At 43.6% G+C, this 15493-nt stretch overlaps 1 protein-coding gene across 1 annotated transcript in view; it reads left to right on the top strand.

Moving 5' to 3' along the window:
* DNAH6 (dynein axonemal heavy chain 6) overlaps window positions 1–15493 on the top strand; it is a 178265-nt gene that overhangs the window by 86356 nt on the left and 76416 nt on the right. The window contains exons 44-51 of the mRNA XM_054032513.1: window positions 3562–3714; window positions 4164–4304; window positions 5283–5525; window positions 6303–6470; window positions 8954–9189; window positions 12475–12736; window positions 13537–13660; window positions 14254–14450. Of these exons, the coding sequence (XP_053888488.1) occupies window positions 3562–3714; window positions 4164–4304; window positions 5283–5525; window positions 6303–6470; window positions 8954–9189; window positions 12475–12736; window positions 13537–13660; window positions 14254–14450 (1524 nt within the window). The remainder of the gene's footprint in view (window positions 1–3561; window positions 3715–4163; window positions 4305–5282; window positions 5526–6302; window positions 6471–8953; window positions 9190–12474; window positions 12737–13536; window positions 13661–14253; window positions 14451–15493) is intronic.

Here is a 15493-nt window from a genome sequence, read left to right as displayed (position 1 = left end):
CTTTTCCACATCACAGCTAATTTACAGGCACGCTTTTGTGTGAGCGCTGCTATGAAACAAGTAAAATGGCTCTCGTTCTTTTGGATACGCTAAGTTCTTCTGTGTATACTTTCAAAGCCATAAGTGCAAAAGGAGTTTCTCACATTTTGCCTTCAGAAAATTATTTTGCTTGGCTCCTATTTGTTAATAGGAATTGCTTCAACTTTGTGCTATAAAGCTTAGAAGTAGCATCCTCTGAAGTTGTGATGAGTTCAGCTATTGTACAGTAAACCGCTTTTGATCTTTCTTTGGGAGCTGAAGGCCAGATTGTGAACCTTTCACTTCCAATGAGGAGCCGGCAATGATAAGTATTCCCAGGAATGGTAGTGGGACGCCAGGAGTGAGTAACTGCTCACCAATGAGAGCAAGGGGTTCTGGCCCTGAGAAACTGTTCTTTGATTAGTGCTGTAACAACCACAAATCAATGACTTAGGGCCAGGTTGGGGCTAGTCTCTGCACAAAGGAGAGGGAAGAATTCAATTTACTGTTGTGCTCCCATTCAGTACACACAAGGTGGGCTGAGCAGCACCGGCCCTGTTCTTAGCTAGCGGCTCCCCAAGCTGTTGGAATGGGGTTGGGGAGAGGGCAGGGTTGTACCCAACTCGCACTTGCGACCAGTGTTGGCTATGTGTAGCGTGGTACATCTATTGTACCCTCTCCAACGGTGGCAGAGCCTACTGCTTTGGTGCGTGATTCCCAAGAACCCCCTGGAGGAGTTCTGCCTAACAGGGACACCAGCTGCAGCAGAGCTCGCTGCACATGCTCCTGGGTGCTTCTGGCCACTGAAGGCAGAGCCTAGCCCTTATCTGAATGAACAATTCCCTGAACTACATCAGGCAGCTTATTTCTTGCTTGAAACTTATCATTTCCTGTCTATTAAACCTTGCATTCAGAAGCTGTATAGAATTTATTTGACTGTATGATTTTCTTGAGTCTTAAGATGAATAATAGAAAGTCATTTTAATATATTCATTTACTTTTAAGGCTCACGGTTTTCACAAGTATATTAATATTAACATGTACGCTGCATGAAAGCTTGTTATATTTGTGTGAATGAAGTCTCTCACAAGTCCTTAGCACAATCAATAGCTCTGTTTGACAAGGGGAGAAAATAGGTTGCACATAAAGAAACGCAAAAGAAACTACCACAAAGTCAGACAGCATTTGAAGAAGTGGGTGGCGAACGACGAAATGAACTGCACAGGATTACTACTAGTGTAGGGAAAGCCAAACTAAATGAAGAACCAAGATTCTGTATTATTCTCAAAATGCAATAGAATTCAGTGAAAATGAGGGAATACAATGTGAAAACCTTGAATCTACTGCAAAGAGAGATTTTGTTTCTGTGAAAAAAAGACTTTGCAACCTCTGTTGCTCTTTACACGTTTCACAGGAGTTTAGCTTCTGAACAGAGATTCTACTGGCATTATAACCCGTTGGCATTATTGATCGTTTATTGCTAAGTAATAGCAATAAAGTCTCAATGGCTGGATGAAAATTAGAAACATGACAGAAAATTTCAGGGATATGTTGCAAACTGACTCATTCCACACTCTAGAGATATGAAATTTCATCTACCTGCTATTATGCTCTCTGCATGAGAGGTCAGAGTCTGCACAAAACCAGCAATAGTAGCGATCAGAGAGACCTGAACCTGTTAGGTTCCTGATATGTGCATCATATAAAAACTAGAAACCTGATTGAGAGGTAGAGTTTGCACAGGGTTGCTGGGTTTCTGGTAATTACCTGAACATTTTGCAATAATTATTAAAAATCTCTTTTGGTTAATCTGAAAAGTGGCAATTTAACAACATCCCATTGCCATAACATGATATACTGACACAGCAATGTTCAGCCTTTGTGCTAGTTACTCCAGTGTTTAATCACGCTCAGTGTTAAAAAATTGTACCTTATTTCCAATTTGAACTTTGTTAGCTTCTTCTTCTTCTAGACATTTAAAGTTTTGATGTCATTGTCTGCTAGATTATAGAGCCCTGAACCATCGACTGTTTTCTTCCTGTGTCAGCACTCCTAGCCCATGATCAAGTTACCATTTAACCTTCTCTTCTCTAAGCTAAATAGACTGAGGTCCTTATGGGTATGTCAAGCACGGGCTTGAGACCAGGCTCAACCTAATGCGCCTTGTGTCCACACACCAATTGTGCTAACCTAGGCCTTGGACCTAGGGTCCCAGGACCCTGCAGGCTGGAGGTTCTGAGCCCATGTTAAGCTGGGACCTAGGGTCCGAGCTCTATTGCTTTCCTGTGTGTATGTGGCCCCAGCTTGATTTGGTTCACAGAAGTCCTCTGGATGTATCCCAGAGTTCTTGCTCCCAGACAAGCAGCACTGCAGGCAACCAGCGCAGCAGCCGGAAGCACCATTAATGCCTGGCCGAGCACGTTCCCCCTTCCTGGTCGTCCCACAGCTACTCCAGCTCCTCCTCCTCAGGGCTGTGTGGAGCTTGCCCAGAGCAGGGAGTAAATTTGCCAGACGGGAGGTGGCTCTTGGCCACCGGGATGCCAGGGGTCATTCCTCCCCAGCTGCGCTGAGCCGGGAGCCCTGCCATTACTCCTCTCTGCAGGGCAGCTGCTTGTCCCCCACTCTGATCTCTGGCTCTTGCTCCAAGGCCCTACCCCCACGCTCCTTGGGGGTGCGAGTGCAGAAACACCCCGTCTGCATGCTGTTACTTCAGTTAATTCCTCCTGCGGCTCCGGCTGCTTCTCATTGCAGAGAAGTTTGGGGGCTGACTCCCACTCGCTGGCCTCACAGTGCACGGAGCCCAGATGCCCCTACACATGCAGCCTGAGGGCGGGCAAGGGGGTCCTGGGAACAAGGGACAGAGAACAGAGTGGGGACCAAGCAGCTTCCACCTGTGTGCGGGCTGTCCCTTAGGAGGTGGGCTACATCAGGAGAGCAGGGTGCGGGTGAGAAGAAAGATCATAGAAGTGGGAGCGCTGATTATCTGCAAAACAGGAAGGGCCGTGTTGTGAGGTACAGCGGGAGAAACAGGCTATTCACCTGTTCAGAAGCAGCAGCGTCTGATGGTTGGTTGGCGGATAAAAGTATTGGCCCTCAGTTTGAAGAGTTAACGCAAAACTGACTAATATAAAGTAGTAAAGTGACAATGAGCACAATAAACTTGAGCAAATGACAAGATCCTACAGATAATATCAGTAACTTTGAAAGACCGCAATCAGTGATCACACTGAACAACGTGTGTGAATCAGATCAGAGGCCACACATTTGTTAAAACTTCTGGATATAGGGGAGAAAACGAATGGGGAAGACCTGTTTTGTTTTTGTACGTAATATTTTGATGGCATCTGTTTCAAATATTTAACAGATAAGGATTTTCAAATACATTTTTCAGTTAAAAACAAAGATTTTTCTTACAATTTTTATAGCTTATGAATTCAGCACTGTTATTTTTATTTTCCTGATTGTTTTCTCCATATTTATACTTACAGAGGACACATACATTAATTCATTTGACATCTAATATTTATAAAATCTTATCTATAGATTGTTGTAGAGGAGTTCTTGGAAGATATAAACAATATTCTCAATTCTGGGGAAGTACCTAATTTATTTGAAAAAGATGAGTTGGAACAGGTTCTGGCACCTACGAGACCCAAAGCTAAAGAGGCAGGAATACCAGAGGGGAGCAGAGATGAGGTAGGAGAAGTATTGCAATTATTAGTTTATTGTATCCAATGACATTGTAAATAGATGTTACTAAAATTCTTATTTTCAAAGAATTAAGTATAGACATTCTATCACATGCCTTTTATCTGTCTCTTATTTATCTAATGTATCTAATGTGAAAAGAGGAGAACATTACATTTTGTTTACACTCAGGAAGATCAACTTCCAGGACTTTTAACAAGTACTTCTGTTCTGTCATGTGTGGACAAAATATTCATACTCCACCCTTGGAGAGAAGAGTTCAGCTGTTCATAGACAATTTCTGAGACTAGCTATAGAGGTTAGAGATGGAAATGGCCTGTTAGATCATTCAGCCAAAGCAGGGTTGTTCCCTGCAGTACGTGACTGTACTAGATTTCCTTTGCGCAAACAACCTCATCTCCTTTATTTTTCCTGCACGCTGTGTTCTTTTAAAACAGGTATTTCAATACTTCATTAACCGAGTTCGTCAGAAGCTGCATATCGTTCTCTGTATGAGTCCTGTAGGTGAAGCTTTCCGATCGCGTTGTCGGATGTTTCCATCCCTTGTGAATTGCTGTACTATTGATTGGTTTGTGCAGGTTCGTACTAACTAAGATCCACAGAGTAATAACTTTGACATGTCTCAGTAATAAACATTGCTATTATATATGCTATTTTATAAAAAAAATCAAGTAAAAATCTAGCCTCCTGAATGTCATCTGGGATTATGTGGCCTATGTGTTAATTTTCAATGACAGTTAATTCCAAGATTCTCATTAACTAGAATATCTTGAAAAACTGATTGTGGTTTCTACTCAGCTGATGATAACATATTGGATCCTGGCCTCTCCTTCAGTCTGAGACATTTGACAAAACCACAGGCAGCTCAGACTTGTCCACAGGGCTCCAAGGATTGACATCCTTTCATTCGTTGACCAGATTCTCTGTCTCCAGTGAGGCAGACAAAGCAGTTCAGCAATCCTGCTTTATCCATTGCAGTCCTCGCTTTAAAAGCTGATATGGGAGCAGAAGCCAACAAATCTCTCCCCACACAACACACTCACTCACTCACTCACTCACTCTTTACTGTCCTGTAGGGGACTCAGATTTCCAGGGCTTTGCTCTCTAAACGAGACAAGATGCTGATCTTGGTTTGGTCCCCTGTCCTCAGTCCTGGTGAAGCAGGACAAACAGAGCAAGCTGAAGGTCTAGATGACCTTCTGAGGAGACACACAAGAGGATCACTGGCATGATTTCTGTCAGCTTGCAGACCTTTGCTTTGTCATGGGATGGGGTTCAACATCTACATGGCTTGTAGGAACCACTAAATCCACCCCAGCCGACCAAGTCTTATCCAGAAACATCTCATCAAAGGCTGGCCAGTTTCAATATCAGTGGGCTTGTGGAATTCAGAGGGCCATTTGATAAGGTTTTTTTAATATAATGTTCTCTTTCTGCAATGGTCCAGAGAAAACATCTAGTTTGTATTGAGAATTTACCATATTTCACCACAAATGTTGGCTTTGACCGTGATGAAGTGAATGACTGTTATTCAGATAATCTTTTCCCTTTTGCAGTGGCCCAGAGAAGCACTTCTTTCTGTATCAAGGACATTTTTCCTGAATGTTGATCTTGGAAGTGACGCGTTGAAAGAGAAAGTTTCAGTAATGTGTGTAGATATTCATATGAGTGTGACTGAAATGGCAGATCGATATTATGCTGAGCTGCGGCGACGATATTACACAACACCCACTTCGTATTTAGAATTAATCAATCTCTACTTGACCATGCTGGGGGAAAAAAGGAAGCAGTTGGTTTCAGTAGGTTTAATTTTATTAAGCAAAATCTCTGCTTATTGCGTCTGAGAAATGTGTCTTACTTACCCTCAGATTTTTGTATTACTTTTCCTTCATAGTGCAGCAGCTTCAGGGTTTACCATAAGTAAAATGGCTTGTAATTCTTTTGTGGTAAACCAGCCCAATTTTCCTTTTCCAAGTACTGAGTATTAAAACAAGGAATTTTTAGTCTAATTTACTTTCTACTATTGGTGATTTTTGTTACCATTTTGCACTTCATTCACATGGAAAATGAAAAAATAGGAGTCATTTCACTTCCCCCATCTTTTGTCCTAGGACAAGACACTTGGGATACAAACATTGCAGCACAATGATTAAATCAAAACCAAAGAAAAACAAACAAACATTTTTATTGATTTTTAAACATTGCATCAACAGATTGCAATAATATTCATGTTTTTAAAATGTTTTCTTTAACAAAAATCAATGTTGAGCCTAAATATCTGGCAGCTTTTGTTTGATAAGCATGATCATGTTTCCAATTTAGATGGTTTTTCTTTTATATCTGTATAAATATTGTTACATCCATACTAACATACCATTTTTATTACAGCCACCCTTAAAATAAATTTATTATACAAATTATTTATAACATAATTTACAACTGAGATAAAACTTGCATTACATGGTGTTAAAATATATTTGCGCATAAGTTTATATTTTTATCATGTTAGAACTTTTTGGAAGTACAGTGTTTGGGAAAAGTATTTAGATATATGAAATGTTTTTATTGGGCTGCAGGCTCGGGATCGAGTGAAGAATGGCTTATCCAAACTATTAGAGACAAACGTGCTTGTAGATAAAATGAAATTAGATCTCTCCGCTTTAGAGCCAGTCCTTGTAGAGAAATCAGTGGATGTTGAGGCTTTGATGGAAAAATTAGCAGTGGATCAAGAAAATGCTGATCAGGTACAAAGAATTATCTTGTAATATTTCTGAGATAGCACGTGTTACTGCTCATAGATATAGTAATGGGTTTAAAGAGTAATAATTATGGGCTCTATGCTATCCTCTTTTATGTGACATACTGGCAGGGTTGGCTCTAGGTTTTTTGCCGCCCCAAGCAAAAAAAATTTTGGCTGCCCCCCGTCACAGCCCTGGGCTCCTCGCCGCACCCCCCTGCCACCCCAGCCCTGGGCTCTCCCCCCCAATCCGCACTCCCCTGCCACCCCAGCCCTGAGCTCTCCCCCACTACCCGCACCCCCTGCTGCCCCAGCCCTGAGGTCTCCCCCCCGACCCGCACTCCCCTGCTGCCCCAGCCGTGGGCTCTCCCCCCCGCCACACACACCCCTTGCCGCCCCAGCTCTGGGCTCCCCCTACCCACCCACCATTGCCCTCCCACACCTCCTACGGCCCCAGCCCTGGGCTCCCCCCCCCAACACCTGCACCCTCCTTCCTCTGCAGCCCTGGGTCACCGGTAACTCATTCCCAGGGCAGGTCATTCAGCAGGAATTTTGGATGTGCACAGAACACAGACAGGATTGGTTCCCATATGGTTACAGAACTGCAGTAAAGTAGAACAGTTTTCAGCTTGTGTGATTGGAGGATATCTGGATGCATATTATAAGACTGTCCTACGTAAATGAGGAAAAGTTGAGGTGCCTTTATTATTCTTTTGTCCCACTCTTTCTTTCTATGGGGAATTTGCCAATGCAATATCACTGTCTTCCTTTTAAACAAACAAACAAACAAAAAAGGCAATGGCTGTTGAAAATAGTAATTCCAGTCCTAATAACCACTGGGAAGCATTTCTTGCTCAATTTTATCCTACTTTTTCTACAGCAAGTTACAGTGGATCAGTATATTTGATTTGGGAGAAATGAAGTAACAGCTGCCCAAACTGAGCTTGAGCACTCCTGAATTTTGAGGTGTTCAAATCTGGAAGGCAGGTGCTGGGGGAGGGGGGGGGGCTGTGGCTCAGCAGGGGAGCACGGCAGCATGTATGCAGCAGCGTGTCTGGCCTGCGCGAAGCCAGACACGCTGGTCTGAGTGGCACTGTAAGGGCGCTGGGGGGTTGGAGAAGGGGTAGGGGGTTCTGGGGGGACAGTCAAGGGACAGGGAGCAAGGGGGGTTGGATGGGGTGGAGGTTTGGGGGGGCAGTCGGGAGCAGGGAGTGGGGGGGTTAGATTGGTCAGGGGTTGGGGGGGCAGTTAGGGGACAGGCAGCAGTTGGATAGGCATGGGAGTCCCAGGGGTTTGTCAGGGGACAGGTAGGGGGTTCGGTCCTAGGGGGGAAGTTGGGGGGGGTCTCAGGAGGGGGCAGTTGGGGACAAGGAGAAGGGAGGCTTAGATAGGGGGTGGGGTCCCAGGAGAGGGCAATCAGGGGACAAGGACCAGTGGGGCTTAGATAGGGGGTGGGATCCTGGGGGGCAGTTAGGGGCAGGGGTCCCAGGAGGGGGTGATCAGGGGACAGGGAGCAGGGAGGTTGGATGGGTTGGGGTTTCTGTAGGGGGCAGTCGGAGGGAGTGGATGGGGGCAGTGTGGGGCTACCCTCCCTCCCCGTGGAGTGTCCTATTTTTTGAATGTTAAAATACGGAATCCCTACTCCCAGTGCAGCTCTCCATTCACAGCAGGCTGCAGCATGAGGTCTCAGCTACCTCACTCCCTCCCCCTCTTTCCTGTTGGTAGTGGCCAAGGGAATGCTGGGAAACATAGTTCTTTCCCTGCTCCAGGGCTGGCTCTATAGGCAGGGAGCTAACCAAGGAACTACAGTTCCCAGGGCCCCCTGTTGGTTCTCAGCTCCCAGGCTGGATCCCTGCCGCCCCTGCAAATGGGCTGCCCCAAGCACGTGCTTGCTTTGCTGATGCCTAGAGCCGGCCCTGCAGACTGAGGAGCACAAGGGCCTAAAAGCGCAGAACTGAGCCTTGACAGGGATTGCAGAAAGGGAAAGGCAGTTAGACTGTGTCCTGCTTTTCTATAGTGTAGCTTCTACCAGTACAAATGTTTCTTCTGTGGATGCCGCAGAGTTTATGCAGACCTTTCCCATGTTAGTTAATGCTGCTCCAAGAAGCGTTAACATCGCTTGTGCTCTCTGTGACACACATCTTAGGGGTTACGGCTGCTGAAGTAAGGTCAATAGCAGTGCAGCCAGCTATGCTGCCAGTGGTAGGCCGGAGCCTGAGGCCTACAGGATTTGGTCTGTCCTTGCAGATCCTTGGCCTTTGCGCCTCAAAAATAATGGGATTTTAGTATCTTTCACCAATTAATAACTTTCTGGGCATGTCAGGACCAGTGACGCTCCTCTATAATTCTATTTTGCATACTTTATGTATAAAACCAAAAATGCAGAAGTGAGTGTTAAGCAAACCCGTTAAAGAAATAAGACAGAACAAGTTAAGCCATTTAAATCTTTGTTGTGTTTTGCAAATATTTCACTGCACCTTTAATTTTGAGGTTCGCCGTGTTGTTCAAGAAGATGAAGCTATTGCCAAAGTGAAAGCGGAAGAGACTCAGGCAATTGCCGATGATGCTCAACGGGATCTGGATGAAGCTCTCCCAGCTTTAGAGGCTGCAAACAAAGCTCTTGACTCTTTGGATAAAGCAGATATATCTGAAATTAGAGTTTTTACCAAGCCTCCGGATCTTGTCATGACTGTAATGGAAGCTATCTCCATTCTTTTAAATGCAAAGTAAGCCATTCAGAGCTATATAGTATTTTGTTTTAATTTATTTTAACCCATTATTTGTTAATATTTTTCTTTGTTTTTTCTTTGATTTTTCTCCCCACCCCCTCTCCTCCCAGCTCTTTCCTTAGTGAAATGTTTTGTATAATGATACCTACTTCTACAGTAAATTCACATTTTAATAGGAAGAGTACACTAATGTGGAGAATATCTTTGGTTGAATCAGAGCATTGTCTCTTTGACAGCTGTAGTCACAACTGCTTAGCTTTGCTTTGTGGGTCTCTCACGCAAAACACCTTCTACACGTTTCTCAGAAAAATGGTATCCTCATCCATCATGATGTGGTAGTTATATTTATGAAAAAGATTGGCCTGAACCAAAACCCTGAGTCAAAACACCCCTGAACTTTGGGGAAGTTCAGATCTAGATTGGCATCTATAGTTCATAACTGGTCTCATTCTCTGTAGTGGGCTGGACTAAAACCGCATGTCAAACTTGTGACGGGTTGGATCACAGAAACCCCCTTGGGAGCTGCCACCCGATGTGCAAAGACTACCCCTGCTCCTGTTTTCCCTGCCAGCTCAGGACTCCAGCACCCTGTCTTGCTGAGCCAGACACTCCCGTCTGGCTCCAGACACAGACCCAGGGTCTGAATCACTTGTCCCAAAGCTGCAAGTTTACCTGAAAACAGCTCGCAGTAGCGTGCTTGTCTTTAGCACTCAGATGCCCAACTCCCAATGGGGTCTAAACCCAGATAAATCCGTTTTACCCTGCATAAAGCTTATGCAGGGCAAACTCATAAATTGTTCGCCCTCTATAACACTGATAGAGAGATATGCACAGTTGTTTGCTCCCCCAGGTATTAATACATACTCTGAGTAAATTACTAAATAAAAAGTGATTTTATTAAATACAGACAGTAGGATTTAAGTGGTTCAAAGTAGTAACAGACAGAACAAAGTAAGTCACAAGCAAAATAAAATAAAATGCGCAAATCTATGCCTAATCAAACTGAATACAGATAATCTCACCCTCAGAGATGCTTCAGTAAGTTTTTCTCAGGCTGGACACCTTCCAGGCCTGGGCACAATTCTTTCCCCTGGTGCAGCTCTTGTTGCAGCTCAGGTGATAGCTAGGGGATTCTTCATGATGGCTTCTCTCCCTCTCTCTGTTCTCTTCCCCCCTTTATATATCTTTTGCATAAGGCGGGAACTCTTTGTCTCTCTGGGTTTCCACCCCTCAGCACTGGAAAAGCACCAGGCTAAAGATGGATTCCAGTTCAGGTGACATGATCACATGTCACTGCAAGACTTCATTACTCACTTGCCAGCACACACATATACAGGAAGACTCACAGGTAAATACAGCCATCTGCAGACAATGGGAGTCATCAAGATTCCAAACCATCATTAATGGTCCACACTTTACACAATTACAATAGGCCCTCAGAGTTACATTTTATATTTCTAGTTTTAGATACAAGAGTGGTACATTTATACAAATCAGATGATCATACTCAGTAGATTATAAGCTTTGTAATGATACCTTACAAGAGACCTTTTGCATGAAGCATATCCCAGTTACGTTACATTCACTTATTACCGTATTTTCTCTAAAACCAGCTCAGTTACATTATATTGACTTATTATCAAGTTTTTATAAAACCATATAGACTGCACAACGTCACAAAACTTCTTGAACTTTTTCAAAGTTTCAGAACCAGTTCCAAATTATGTCTCTTGGGTCCATCGCTAATTTATAGTAACAGACCACATATATTCTTTGAAACCCGTTCTGAATGAGGAGAAGGAAGACTAAATTATAGGGTTACATTTAATTTCGCATGGCGTACTTTGTGTCTTTGATACAAGCAATTATTTTATAAGAGTTTCCAAAATCCCTAATGATAAAACTTGTCAGCTTTGATGTGCTTGGGTCAAATTCTAGTTTCTTGAAGAATAAAGTTGTGGTATGCTTCAAGCAATGGAGCGATTAACGTCCAAAGAGGATGTAGAGATTGATTACATCAATAAGATAGCATAACAAAACAAAACAACGAAAAGCCATATTTTAGATAATGATGCTAAAATATCTGGCATGGTAAACAATCCACATTTCAAAAACTGAACATTCCACAGGTCAAATTCTCCCTTTTTACAGAATATTGGAGTATTTTTTACTTAAAGCATAAGTACCACTGAGTTATTTACTCCTAACTAGATGGATTTTTAAATCGTGACTATAAATAAAGTAGTTTTTCTTTAAATAAACCAAATGTATTATTTAATTTGAGATTGAGTTACTTTTTAGTAAGCCTCCTCTCGCTTCTACTTTGAGAATTTCTCCTGAGCTCTCGGAAGCTGCTTTTTTTAACCATTAAGAGACTGGTCTTCTTATCATCTTTTGCTGATGAGTGTTTGCTAACAGATATCATGTCAGTACAAAAGTCTCTTGGCCAGATCTTCCATTGGTGTAAATTGGCATAGCTCCGGTGACCTCAAAGAAGCGACATGGATTCTCACCAGCTGAGGATCTGATTCGCTGAACTCCAGGTTGGTGGTGGGTTCTCCGTCAGAAACACATCCAACCTTTTTGACTAAGGTGGCTTTGGATTTTCATGTGAGCCAATCCAGTTTTTTACAAGCTTGTGTACCAGGGAAGACTAGATTCCATGGTTTCATTGTGAAAAGAGTTTATTACCTTGACAGGACTAAACCATATAGGAAATTCACATGGTTGTTGGAGAGAGAATCAAAGGCCCAACTCTTTGGTTAAAAGATTGTCTCAGGAGATTAAAGTACAGATTCAGACCTGTTGTGACTTGGCTGGAATTTCAGAGTCCGAAAGCCCATAGGGCCCATTCTACTAGAAAAGTAGCAGGTTTGGCAGCCTGCCTTTGTCTATAGATTATTTGAAATCCACAGAGGTGCTACCTGTAGTTCAATTCAACTTTCACAAAGCATTAGTCTCTCAAGTCTAAGTGCCAATTTGGAACAGCAGAGCTACAGTCTTCTTGTAATAGCACTTCTTAGCCTTCATTCGGAGGCCTAGCCCTTTGCTTACATGTGTCCTACAGAGGAGATCTAGTTTATAACACTCTTATGTTCATTACATGTGATATCGAAATGTAAATTCTGTTGCTATGTTTTTATCAAGCACTGGTTGTGGTCAAGCTCTTCAAAACACTGTACCAAGCAAGAGGAAATGGTCTGAAAAGTGCAAATTTGTTATTTAAGATCATGTTCTCAGGGCATGTCTCTCTCAAATTCTGTTACTGTTATTTTCTTTCAGGCCTGACTGGGCAGCAGCAAAACAGCTCCTTGGAGATTCCAATTTCCTCAAAAAACTTTTAGAATACGATAAAGAAAATATAAAGCCTCAAATATTGTTAAAGCTTCAGAAATATATAAATAACCCAGATTTTGTGCCTGAAAAAGTAGAGAAGGTGTCCAGGGCCTGTAGGTCAATGTGCATGTGGGTGAGAGCCATGGATTTATACTCTAGAGTCGTCAAAGAAGTTGAGCCAAAGAGGCAAAAGTTAAATGCTGCACAGGTGCGTGTTTATGTCTCTAATGTCTTTTATTTGTTAGAATGATAACTTTGATGATATTGTTAATTTTTTTTTTACTGCGGTAACGCCTAGAAGTCCCAGTCATGGATCAGGACCCACTGTGCTGGGCCTTGTACACCGACCAAAAATCACTTCCTGCTCCAAGGAGCTTCTGATCTAAGTAATAAAATTTTTTTCATCCATAATTGTTCTTTTAACTCTTTGGGCCAAATCCAGCAGAAAGTAGCCTCTTGGGCTGCTGTCCTGCCTTGCTACAGAAGCTACTTCCAGTTGCAAGGATGATGTATCCTCTCCCTACTGTCTGTAAGTGCTGAATTAAGCATTAGATGGGCACTCCATTCGTGGGGCACATGGGGCAATCAGGTATTGTACATGACATTATCGCTGAGTTCTTCCAAGATTGACTAAACACAAGTCATCGGGGGATGAATTTTCAAAGAGCTGTGGCCCAAGGGAGACTTTCCCCAGTCATTGGTCCTGTGTCAATGTTCAGCCAACCTGGTTACAGCAGAGACTAGAGGATGTGACAGTTTCATATCCTACTCCCTAGAAAAATGGTGGAGGCGCTCGTTATGAAAATGCCATTTTATTAATGGGACAAAAATGTTCTGGTTTAAAGCCACATCTTTCAAAAAGACTCCTTATTCATGTGTAGGCACCTGAATAAGTGACCTGATTTTCACAAGTCCCCTGTACCTGTCACTTCCATTGACTTCAGCTCTTCTAAAAATCAGGCCACCAGGTTTGAAAGCCTTCACCTAAAGATTTCCTTACGTTCTTAGGCTGAGCTCGATGCGACTATGGCTACCCTTCGCGACAAGCAAAAGAAATTAAAGCAGGTGGAGGATCAGATCCAGGCATTACAAGACCAGTATGAAAGAAGCCTTGAAGAAAAAGAGAGCCTTGGTAAGTGATTTCTCTTGAAGTCGTTAAACAGTTAAGATAGTCTTTTACTTACATGCCTTCACTATACAGCTAGCTGGATCAGGGGAAACTAGCTAGCCCTGACCCAGACAGTCTCATACTATACACAACACAGTGGTATGGAAATTAATATGCACATCAGTAGGACTCCATTGAAAGGGTCAAACACATGATTTACTAGCACTCTGTCCCCCCAGTGCTTCTCTGGCCACACAGTACTGTGGTGAGGAGACACTACATCTGCTGCCAACAGTTAGGCTTGTGACTATTCCTTCAGGCAGCTTCAACTGGAGCAACCTGGTTCCAGTAGCAGGTGATGATCACAGCAGGATGATTGGAAGAGGCTGTGCTGGGAGTTTGGCGAGGTCAAGATATGGGTTCATGGACCATAGTCTGTCCTGAAGTACCCAATCAATAGGCCAAAAAGAACTTTGCCAGGAAGCCACTGTAGAAGTTAAGGCTAGAGGAAAGGGTATGGGAAGAGGGAGGCTAAAATAGAAAGCAAAGGAAAAGATTATTAGGAAAAATTGACTTTTTAATACTAATCACAGTCCAATCGTTTTATAACTGTTTAGCAAGGACCATGGCACTTACCCAAGCTCGCCTCACTAGAGCTGGAAAGCTCACAGCTGCATTAGGAGATGAACAAGTTCGGTGGGAAGAGAGCATCAGGAATTTTGAAGATGAGATTTCAAACATCATAGGGAATGTGTTCATAGCAGCTGCCTGCGTTGCCTATTATGGGGCTTTTACAGCACTTTATAGGCAACTGGTGAGTAAAAATAATCTCCCTTTTCTTTTTTTCCTCCATAATGTGGTGCTTGTGAAAGGTACCAAACTGGCATCACTGTAGAATTGCTCTAGCTTCTGAACAGGTACAATATGGACAGTGTCAGTCTAAGCATTCCCCCACAACTGCATTAATGATCCTCAGCCTTGCTGTCCAGAGTTCAGTTCAAATACATATTCAGCCATTAGTGACAATTGTGAGCGGGGTAGGATTATTATTAGTACAAGACAAGGACTCCTGTCTATTCTGAAATGAATTAAAGACACTTGCTTGTCGCCTCCTAAGCAATCAAGCAGCCATCCAATGATGATAACTTTTAATTACTACCAACTAGTTCCAACAGGCTATTGTTACATTCTTCTTCGAGTGATTGCTCATGTGTATTCCACTATAGGTGTGCGTGCTCGCCATGTGCACCGGTGCCGGAAATTTTTCCCTTAGCAGTATCCGTAGTGGGGGAGCACCGCTGCGACCCCTGGAGTGGCGCCGACATATCGCGCCATAAAGGGGGCTGCGTGCTCCCCCCACCCTCAGTTCCTTCTTGCCGCCAGTGAAGGTAGTCGGAACTTGCTCCAGCCTTGGCTGCAGCATTATAGCCTTAGTGGTATCTAGTTCACTGAACTGTTTCTTTGCTGAACTTTTCTTCTGTTAGTGCCTGGCTCGGGGCATGCCCCGTGGCCCAGGCTTCAAGTCGTGCAACTCTTGTCGCAATTCTATATCCAGAAGTGATCCACACTCTGTGTCTTTGCTGTCTGGGCGAGTCTCACATTAGTGAGAAGTGTAAGATCTGCCACTCCTTCAAGCCGCGAACGAAGAAGGGGAGCGTGAGATCCGACTCCAAGCGCTCTTAATAGAGTCGGCATTGGCCCCGGCACCGGCGCATCGAGCCGGCACCACGCCGGGATCCGCGTAGTCGGCACGCAACGAAGGGCCTCCCGAGCGCCGCTCTGAATCTGCTCCCGGTACCGCGTCCTCAGTGCGCAGTGAGGCACCTTCAACGTCTCGGCACCGTTCCCCAGCTAAGA

The sequence above is a fragment of the Malaclemys terrapin genome, chromosome 6 (assembly GCF_027887155.1).
Source record: "Malaclemys terrapin pileata isolate rMalTer1 chromosome 6, rMalTer1.hap1, whole genome shotgun sequence".
Classification (NCBI taxonomy): Eukaryota; Metazoa; Chordata; order Testudines; family Emydidae; genus Malaclemys; species Malaclemys terrapin.
Note: the sequence above shows the minus strand (reverse complement) of the source record. Positions and strands in the feature narration are given on the sequence as shown.